Source organism: Tenrec ecaudatus, chromosome 15 (genome assembly GCF_050624435.1).
Source record: "Tenrec ecaudatus isolate mTenEca1 chromosome 15, mTenEca1.hap1, whole genome shotgun sequence".
Classification (NCBI taxonomy): domain Eukaryota; kingdom Metazoa; phylum Chordata; class Mammalia; order Afrosoricida; family Tenrecidae; genus Tenrec; species Tenrec ecaudatus.
Window position 1 is genome coordinate 44,851,964 of NC_134544.1, and position 10,460 is coordinate 44,862,423.

Consider the following 10,460-nt stretch of genomic DNA (forward strand, 5'->3'; position numbering starts at 1 on the left):
GGTGGTTCAGTAATGGAGAGTCAACATAGACCAACTCTGTTGACCGGGACCACAACTCAAGTCTACGTATGTTTTTTTATTAGCATGCGTCAGCGGTCATAGTGAGATAGGAATGCAACAATCCCAAATGACAGTAATTAAATTTTATGAAAATGAAATCAGTGTTTCACATATGAGGGAGTTTTGTAAAGTTTGTGGGAAAAATAAAATTAAAAGAGAATGGATTTTAAAAATGATCTTTTTAAAGCCCCCTCATAGATGAAGAATAAGCTTGGTGCATACTAATTTACAGTGTGACATGGGCACATTTTTTCAAGAATTCATCACCATTTTGTTGTAAGTCTAAAATCAAATTCTTGTTTGAAAATTCCTTCAAGGTATAAGATCTGTGGGGCAGTACTATATTTATAGAGAAGAGTTTTAAGTTAAATTTTAATGCTTGGTTCCCTGAAATCATATAAAAAGAAAAAAAACTCTTTTTTAATAAAACAAGCTCTATATCAGACACTATTTTGAAACACAGGATTTAACATTCTTTTACTGATTCAAGTTTATACAATATGAACATCATTTGATTTTAAGTTTAGCACTTTGGGGGAAAAATAATAAAATATACATAGAAGATTTAGAATAATTATACCATACCTTGATAACCTTTAAAATTCCTGTATTTGTTCTTTCATTCATTTCGATGGCAAACCAACCTCCCTCATTTCCAGAGATAAAGAATATGTCCCCTATCCAATTCGCTGAGTACTCCTCGTCCATGTCAATCACCCTCATCTGGAGCAGTTCTGAATAGAGGGCATTTTCTTCAATATTTATGGTATACTGAAATCAGAAGGAAAATTAGCGTGAGACAAGTTCTGAGTGAGAGTAGCACAAAACTAGCCATGTGTTAAACTAATTATAATTATTCCTTATTTTTAAAAAGAGATTGGTATTAGTCATATCATTTTCATTATTCAAATCCTTCCTCCTCCACACCCCCAGTTCTATCAACTAACAAAAGTAAAAGATTACTTTGACTAAAGATGCATCCTTAAAAAGCTGTCTCTCTACTAAGTAGAAAATGTAATGAATTCAAAGGTGTTTATTTCAGGAACAAAAACTTACTGTGGACTGTTCCAAGTAGGGTATGTTATCATTGACATCGAGTATTTTAATGTTGCATTCACACTCTGCTGAAATGCCATCGATGCCACCATCTCGGTCTGAACCTCTGACGGCAAGAGCATACTGGCTGTAGGTCTAAAAATGCACGAGACGAGCAATATAAAAGTTGATGCAGACAGCCCTTTCACGATCACATACAAAATTCTTTATAAAAGGTATTGAAAACTCTCAAATCCCACATGAACCAATGCTGATTTCTCTATTTTCACTCCCAACAACACTTCTCCAGCTTTTCAAAGCAGAAGCACATTGAAATACTTCATTTGATGTTGGACAGGGTTTCGGACTGCAATGGTCAGAAGGAGAGAGAAGATGGGCGTCTTGAGCTCATACCCTGGACGTCAGGTTACAAATCGCTACACTGGTGCCTTCAACGTGACAGTATGTTCTAGTACTTCGGACATCACTTTGGTAAGCTATTCACTTTTTTAACATTCAATGAATTTCATTGGGCTCTTTAAGTATTTTTGGGTGAGAAAAACCAGGTGATTTCTGATAATTTAACCAATTTTAAAAGGTGGTGAAATTGACTGATAGGCAGTCAATTTTTGATAATTTAGCCAAGTGAAAGGGTGGTGGAAGCAATGGAGAATATTTGGTTTGGATGAATGCTAAACATAACATTGACCTATCCTAAACCTAGCGGGAATTTGTCACTTTCAAATGACCATAACAACTTCACTGGAGAACCAAACCCATGGTCAATGAGTCAAACTGGTTCCAAGGCGTGAATCTTTACAGAAGCGGCCAGCCTCATCTTTCTCCCAGGGCCCAGGAGGTGGGCTCAAGCCATCAACATTTGGGTCAGCAGCTGAGGGCTTTTACTATTGCCCCAACAGAACAACACAAACCAAACACACTGCCATAGAGCCCGCTCTGAGTCAGGCCACCCTTTGGGACTGGGCAGAACAACCCCTGTGAGTCTCTGTGCCTGTGGCACTTTCCCCAAGTAGAAATGCCCGTCTGTGATCACAGGGCAAACTCGGGGTTCAGACTGTGCCCACCACCACCACTACACCACCAGGGCCTCACTGCCTCATGAGACACGCTGAAAGAAGTCTTCTCATTGAATTAAACTTGAGTATCAAATAGTACAAGGTAATTCCTTATTTGTTTACCTAGTACATGGAGGCCAGCTTATTGTATCTAAAGGCAGTTTTTGTTAAACAATGAAAAAAGAGACATTTTACATGATGGGACTACCTGGCATACAACGGTGATTCTAATTCTCTTATTTGTAAAAAAAAAAAATTAGATGGCATGTTAGTTCATTTTTACCCATCATTCTGGGTCTTGATTGATTTCCCCAAATAGTCATTAATCTGTTAATAGCTATTGCATATGAATTTTTTAAAAGAAAAACACATCTGCTGTCAAATGTTTGGGATATGCTGGATTGAACAAAGATAAGCACTTCTCCAAGTAGGACAGATTTGGGGAGCCTTATCATGTTCAGATGCTTTGGGACTCCCAGGGTTGTGATATGTTATCAAACTTATGCTAGAAGATTTACAAAACAACGAAACTTCTTTTAAAAAAATACCATTTGAATGTATATTCAGGGAAACCTTAGAAAGCAAATTAGGTTCCCATTTGACAATATCTACCTCTGGTCTTGTAGTGGTCATGCTTTGGACTGCTGAACACCAAATTAACAGTTCCACACTACCTAACACTACAAGGAGAAGGAGGCTTTCTTTTCCCTATGGGCTTATAGTCTCAGACACCCACCCTGCCCTAGAGGATCACTATGAGTTAGAATCTACTCGATGACAGTCAGGGTGATGTTTGACACAAAGTATAAATGGTATAAATGATACTACTTAAAATTGTTGCTGGATTACTATATTTTCTATTCAAATGTAGCAAAGTATTTTAATAATAAAAGTTGCTCTACGCCATGCTTATTTTATGTGTTCTCCAAATATAATTATCTTAGATTAAATGAAATTGTAATAGGACCAAATGAAAAATGATTATATAGAATATACTTAAATTTCCTCATGCTTTAGATTATTTATTATGTCACTACTATTTTTTTGTGTGTGAAAAGACTATCAAAAATTAAAATATCTTAAATTTTTCCCTTCTCTTTTCATAGGCATTTTTATTGCTAGGATTAGTTCTTTGGAGGCTAAACAACCATTAAAAATTAAATACCTCTCTATCTAGAAAATTATTCATGGTTCTAATTTCGCCAGTATATCTGTTGATAATGAACATTGGTGAATCAGAAGGTTCTTGTCTTATGATCTTGAAGGCTATTTTTGAGTTCAGATTATTTGGTTCATCTGCATCCGTAGCATTGATTATCATCACCAGGGTATCTAGAGATCAAGCAAAGCAGATTACAAATAGACAGTTTACCTTTTTGTCATAGTATCACCTTGCCAACATGGTTTCAGGGTCAGCTAGTCTGCATAGTGGGCACTTTACCATTTCCCCTTTATGCGCCTTCAACATCAATATTTTATCTCCCTACCACACATTTACACATTTTACTATGACTCTAGACCTTACTGAGAAATGAGAAACGAAGAGTAAGTGTTATTCTGGCTTTCAGTTTCTTATTCCAGTACGATCTATTTCTTTCTTTTTGATACACCTTTGTCTCTTTCAGCTGTGAAGGTGAAGCTAAATGATAATGAGAAAGGACTACTCTTTTCCCGGGTTGGCACCTTCTAACTCTGTGACCTTAGCCTCAGTTTCCACACTTGTAATAGTACCACATTCATTGAATTCAGGTAACAGTCAAACAGCTGGATGAGGGGAAACGAGATAAAATGGTTTTATTGAATAATGTATGCTCAATAAATAGTATGTATTAATATCTTTCTGTTTCACCAAGTACAAGGTTACTAGCAGGTTGAAAGACTAGATACCACCCCCACCCCAGCCCCCGCCACTTAACTCATGGGTTGTGAACAGTGACCTGGAAGTTAGTATATTCTTGCTTGCTTAAAAAAGTGGGCTACTTACTAGCGTTTGAGTTCTCTTCTATTTGTCCTACAAATGTAGACATAGAAAATACAGGAGGGTTGTCGTTTATATCCAAAACCCTGACTCTGAGTTCCAGAGGCCGCTCTAAATCCTGACCCAGTGAATTCAGAGCCCGGCAATAGATCTAGAGGAGAAAAGAGAAATAGTTACCCAGGGTCGCAGCGATTGAGTCCATTCTCCCTTTGGGAATTCTGCTAGACGTTGTGGGAACTGAGCTAGAGGACAGGCACAGGCAGGCCGTACAATCAGCAAAAGGAAACAAATGCTGACAGAAGATCGTTTAAGAAAAGGAACACGCGAAGGTCTATAAAGGAAGAAAAAATGACTTCTGTAAATTCGTAGGAAGCTATCAGGATTGAAATGGATCTTAAAGGAGGATTACAACAGATGGAGCTGGGAATTGGGAGTGTCCAAGTCACAGGATGACTCGGGATAGAACCAGAGTGATGAAAATGCGCTGCTGGCCAGTAGAGAGAGTGGCTGCTGAGAGGCTTGGTCATGGGCTCATGTAGAGAGAGTGGCTGCTGAGAGGCTTGGTCATGGGCTCATGTAGAATCAAGGAGGGATTGGAAGAAAATGTAGGAGTTCTATGCTAGTGATGACTTCCTGGGTATTTTTATTAAATGTACATAAGTCCACATTCAAATGTACTACTTTGTATAAGCTGTACCCAAATGACATTGTGCTAAGAGAAAAGCTAATAGGCTGGAATTCTGATTGAAATCAATTTAGTCTGAAGAATGGAGACTAGCTGCATGAATGAAAGTGGCCAATAAGAATACTATTTAAAAAGATAAGTGAAACATTTATTGATGGAGTTTTAATAGAACATCTTCTATTACAGGATCCAGCAACATTTCCTTTATTTATAATTTTTTATTAAGAGTACTAAAAAGTGTTGGCTCACAGTGGTAGTAAACAGCCAAGGGAAGGAGCAAAAATAGTAAATGACAACGAAAGTTGATGAAATAAGTTTCTACAATAACTACACCATTCTGAGTTGATGGATATCTCTTGGGATAAGCTGTGAGGGGAATCAGGAAAGTGCTCCTGCTTCAGGAGTTAATTGGAAACACTTCTGAGCTGGCAGCGATAAAATTCATTGTGGGGATTTGTGGGAGATTGTCTCAGACTTTGGAATGAAGTTGGCCATGCGGTCAGCTTCTCCACATGAGAATGGGGTTGAGGGTTTGCAAAGAGAGGCGACTTAAAGCGTTATGGCAATTGCTGGAAAGAATGGGGTAACATGTATAATGAATGAAAGGATGTCCAAGCCATATCCAGGGCTCGGGTGAACTTGAAGCAATACAAATGTATAATAAAGTTATGTTCCTGCAGAAAAGATTCCCCCAGTCGTGTCAGATCAGCCCATGGCACTGGAGTTAAATGGAGTTAAAAGTAGCAACTGCATGAAAGAAAAAAACGGCAGAAGTTAGTATTGTCCTTTCAAACCAATGCTCCAGTTTTTCCATTAAGGGCAACCCTAGGGGTTAGTGTTTCTTTTTTTTAAGACATTTAAGCGAATGATTTCTCACTCTCTCTCCATCTTCTTTCTTTGTGTTGGAGCATGTGATGTTTGTGGAGGAAGGGACAATGAAAAAGTGCCAAACTACTGAGCCTCTTGAAATTCCATCAAGTATCAGAGGAGTTTATGATTCTCCAAGAATGATGAAGACTCAAAGGTACATATACATGTATGTGTGCATAGATAGAGACCTGAAGTTTACTTACAATGAAAAAGGGAGTGACCTCTCGATCAACGACAGCTGTTATATTAATTTCACCCGTTTTTTCATTAACAATAAAGACTCCGTAAGGTGGTTGATCAATTCCTACTCCAGAGATGCGATACGTCACTTTCTGGTTTGCAGCGCAGTCTGAATGAATCTGTAGACGGAGAGCAAGGAGCAGTGAAATATTACAGTGGGCAAACAAGGAGTGGACTCTGTGTCAGGCTGCTGAGCGCAAGATCAGCAGTTGGAAACCACCAGCCATGCCACGGGAGCAGGAGGAGGCTTTCTATGTGTGTAAGGACTTACCATCTCGGAAAACCTCCGGGGCAATACCAGCCCTTCCTCTAGGGTTGCTATGAGTCAGAATTAACTCTATGTCAGTGAGTATGTGTGACTCTCAATATACTGCAGCCATCATTCTTGAGAATGATTGAGTGTGGGCCCCATGTTATCAATTGGGAAATGCTTTCTTGGATAAGTATAATAATTACAACTCTAGTATTTTCAGTGGTAGCTTGCAAGGTGATAAAAGAAACTCAAAATTCTATTTCTACTCAAGAAGAGAAAACTAGACCAAATTATATAATTAAAGACATCTCCCATTTTCATTGGCCCCTGTACTTTACAAAACACAGTGTACTTCTCTAAATTCATTAAATATCTTTTGTAAAAATCTGGAACTTGAAGTGGCACATGATCATATGCATTGATGTCACCGATACAGTGAATTGATGTTTAACTTTGACTGCCTATAAATTTTTAGATTATGCTTTAGCTGCTTCAAGTTTTGATACTTGAGTGATGACAGGCCTGATCTGCATCTTAACTTTTTATTAAGATATGTTCTTCACTATCCCGAAAATGCAAGGTGCCGGTTTAATTTTTGTCGTAATATTTAAAAGGCCATTCTGAAGCTTTTGAGCTTTTGGTTGATACTTACTTTGGCAATTGGGTTTCTTTTGGAGTTGTCCTCGCCTTCCCGACAGGCTGCAGCAAACTTGATCCATTCACGTTTTTGCCTTCTGATTGTATGCCATTTGATGGTGCCATTTTTAGCGTTATAATCTCTTACCTGGGATGCGCATGATAAAGTAATGTCAAAAATAAAATGAAAGTATTAACTTTTACTGGTAGTTCATATTGAATCAGAGATTTTATTATTTATTTATTTATTTATTTTTTGAATCAGAGATTTTAGAGAAGGGGAAATTAGAATATAGAGGATAATTAAGTGGGACATTGGTGGTTTTGATAATCTATTAATGTAGCATAATATCAGTTTTATTTATCAGGATGTCTTTTATTTTGGAAAATATACTTTTACAGACTATTTTCATTGTAAAAAGAGATTTTGTATATGTTACCTGGACTCGAAATTCACTGTTAACTTCCACCACCACCTGCAAAGAAAAAGACAGTCACAGTAGTTAGTTTATAACTGAATGCTTGAAAATTCATGCTGTCTCATTCAGTAATGCTGGACCCATGAGTAGTCTTGTGAGTCGCTGGGATTATTTACCAATGACAGGAGTACTGAGGAGGGAATTATGTCCCAATGACAGATGGGATTACATTACCTCTCAGATCTGATTGGGCTGCTGAAAATCCCTTTGGGTTTTACTTTTAAAGTTTGCTCCTTTAAAAATATGACTTTTATTTTTAAACATTTTTATTCTTAGCCTCTGAAGATACTAGTTATCCTCTGAGGAAAGATATTTGAAGCTAGAACCCAGAGGAAATTTGAAACTTGGTTTTTCTTTTTTAACATTTTATTAGGGGCTCACACAACTCTTATCACAATCCATGCATATACATACATCAATTGTATAAAGCACATCTGTACATTCTTTGCCCTAATCACTCTCAAAGCATTTGCTCTCTACTTAAGCCCTCTGCATCAGGTCCTTTTTTTTTTCCCCTCCCTTCCCGCTCCCCCCTCCCTCATGAGCCCTTGATAATCCACAGATTGTTATTTTGTCATATCTTGCCCTATCCGGAGTCTCCCTTCCCCCCCTTCTCTGCCGTCCATCTCCCAGGGAGGAGGTCACATATGGATCCTTTTAGTCAGTTCCCCCTTTCCAACCCACTCACCCTCCACTCTCCCAGCCTCGCCCCTCACACTCCTTTTCCTGAAGGTATCGTCCACCCTGGATTCCCTGTGCCTCTAGCTCCCATATGCACCAGTGTGGAGACCAGAGGTCCAAGTGTCGACTACTGGAGATCCCCTCACAGAGGGGTTTAGGAGAGGAGATGGGTCAGTCAGGGTGTGATGTAGTACCGATGAAGAACTCAGCTTTCCCCCAGATCCTGGATGCTTCCTCCCCCCAACTACCATGATCCGAATTCTACCTTGCAGGACCGGATAGGGCAGAGATTGTACACTGAAACTTGGTTTTCATAGTAAATCTTATGCCTGCTGAACTGAAGATATTCTGCTACTATTAAGTGATATTGAATAATAAGTATTAATACCAAAAAATTCAACTATGGTTTCAGTATCTCACACAACACAGGTAGAAGAAGGGATGAAAATGTTTTGGAGGAAAGGAAGAATATAAGCAGGAAGATATTTAGAAAAAATACAGAGTATTTGTTCCTTCATTTTCCAATTCTAGATGAAAGATTTTTTGGCTTTCTTAAAAATTTGAGGATAATTATTTTTCATCTCCTTCTGAAATATGAAAATTAAAAACACTGAAATAAAAGCAAATGCTTCCCTTTTTGTAGGAGTTTAGAAGGGACATTTTATTGCTTCAAGTTGTTTAATGTAGATGGTACCATTGCATCCTTCCCTAGCAAGAAGAGGAAATTGTAGGAGTACAGGGAAAAGATGCTGGGGAAGCCATATCCACTAGTCTTTTCTTCTGCATTAGCGATTTCCTTAGTCAAAAAGATGACTAGGTCAAGCAGGGTCCTGCTTCACTTCAGCTTTGGTGTTATAGGTATTTTTTGGTGAGAAATTAGGATGATTTAAATTTTTGTCTAAAACCACAGGTATTTCTAAAATAACAGGCATGTAAATATTGAATTTAATATATCAATATACTTGTTTCATACATTGTACAATGTCTATCTGAAACTTAGTTGTGAGTTGGTAGGGTAGTGTGTATTCATTAGTTTTTAAATTGCACTTTAAACCTTTAAATTCTTAGTTTTTATTTCTCCTTATACAAACAAGTTTAAATTTTGAATTTGATTTCTTCCTAATGGTAAAATATAAACATTATTGTGATTACAACTTGACTTAATTGTCATGACTGATATTAGCAAAATACATGATCTAATATAAAAATTTGAACAATGATCCTTAACAAATATATTAAATTATTACATGTACATGTTTATTAATTATAATATTTACTATTTGCAATGAATAAATCATTATAAATTACAATTCACTTTCATAATTAAACAAAACATAAGACTTTTAAGTGAATACTTTAAAGTTTACTTTCATAATTAAATAAAATATAAAACTTAAGTGTCTATGTGCATAGTTTTTAGATTCTGCCACAATTGGTAATTTAAAAAATACATATGTAGTGTTATATGAGGTATGGAAGGGTAGCATTTTGATTATAGGAAATAAATACTTAATGCTCATCATTATCACTGTTACAATTCATTGAATGACAACTAAACACTACACAATGCGTTTAGAGAAATCTACACATCCCATCTACACAATAAGCACGTGGGGCAGATACCCCTACAATCTCCATTGAAAGATGAGGAAACTGAGGCTTGGGTATTAATTTATGATGAAAAATATTCCAGCACAATTTGATCTAAATTTGTACTTGAGCCAGGGATTCTACAGGAAAGTGTCAGATAATTTGTTTACCTAGGCAGATTACTAACTAAAAAATGATTCAAAGATTGACACGGTCATTTTGAGAATTGCAGACCTCTTGATTTCAATCTTTCTACAATTATTTCTGTGCTTAGAAATGCTCACAATAAAATAATACTAAACCTTAAAAACAATAAAACTAAAAGAAAAAGGGAAGTTCAGTGTCAGCAACTGAGAAGTTACTTGTCATGCCAGTGCAGTGTGTCATTCTTTTTCCCCAGGAGCTCCTTGAGCCCTTTGTTCCTACGTGCGAATTTGTGGGTGGGAAGGGGGTTGCTGGGACAGCTTGCTTGTCTGCCTGGGAGTTATTTCTTCATCACTATAGAATTGTGTACTCAGCTGTTACCTGCATTGCGCTTCTCTCACCACACTGGAGTGTCAGGACCTGCTGTTTGTTTTGGATCATGATGCTAGATGACTCATGGCCATTTTCAAATTTATGAAGCTGGGTCATTCTTTTTCCCATGAGAGGTAAAGTAGGCAGGAGACCAAGTAGGTTTCACCATAGAGTCATGCTCTCAGTGTATTGGTCATTAAAAACACTGCCAAGTCTTCCAAACGAGGCATGCTCCTATAGGGCTTCCCTCTGTGGCTCAGAGTCTAGTGGACGGTCTGAAACAAAGTCACTGTGGAATTTTGGGATGGAATATAGCCAGCTCAAAAGAGCACTTGATAAAGTTGGAGACTTCGATGCATTT

The 10,460-nt window shown here is 37.5% G+C and overlaps 1 protein-coding gene across 1 annotated transcript in view; it reads right to left on the reverse strand.

Annotated features, from left to right (window-relative positions):
- DSG1 (desmoglein 1) overlaps window positions 1–10,216 on the reverse strand; it is a 28,783-nt gene extending 18,567 nt beyond the window's left edge. The window contains exons 1-8 of the mRNA XM_075533242.1: window positions 10,109–10,216; window positions 7,274–7,309; window positions 6,850–6,981; window positions 5,908–6,063; window positions 4,156–4,300; window positions 3,337–3,503; window positions 1,117–1,251; window positions 646–831 (exon numbers count right to left, since the gene is read on the reverse strand). Coding sequence (XP_075389357.1) covers window positions 646–831; window positions 1,117–1,251; window positions 3,337–3,503; window positions 4,156–4,300; window positions 5,908–6,063; window positions 6,850–6,981; window positions 7,274–7,309; window positions 10,109–10,216 — 1,065 coding nt within the window. The remainder of the gene's footprint in view (window positions 1–645; window positions 832–1,116; window positions 1,252–3,336; window positions 3,504–4,155; window positions 4,301–5,907; window positions 6,064–6,849; window positions 6,982–7,273; window positions 7,310–10,108) is intronic.
- Between the last annotated feature and the right edge of the window lie 244 nt (window positions 10,217–10,460).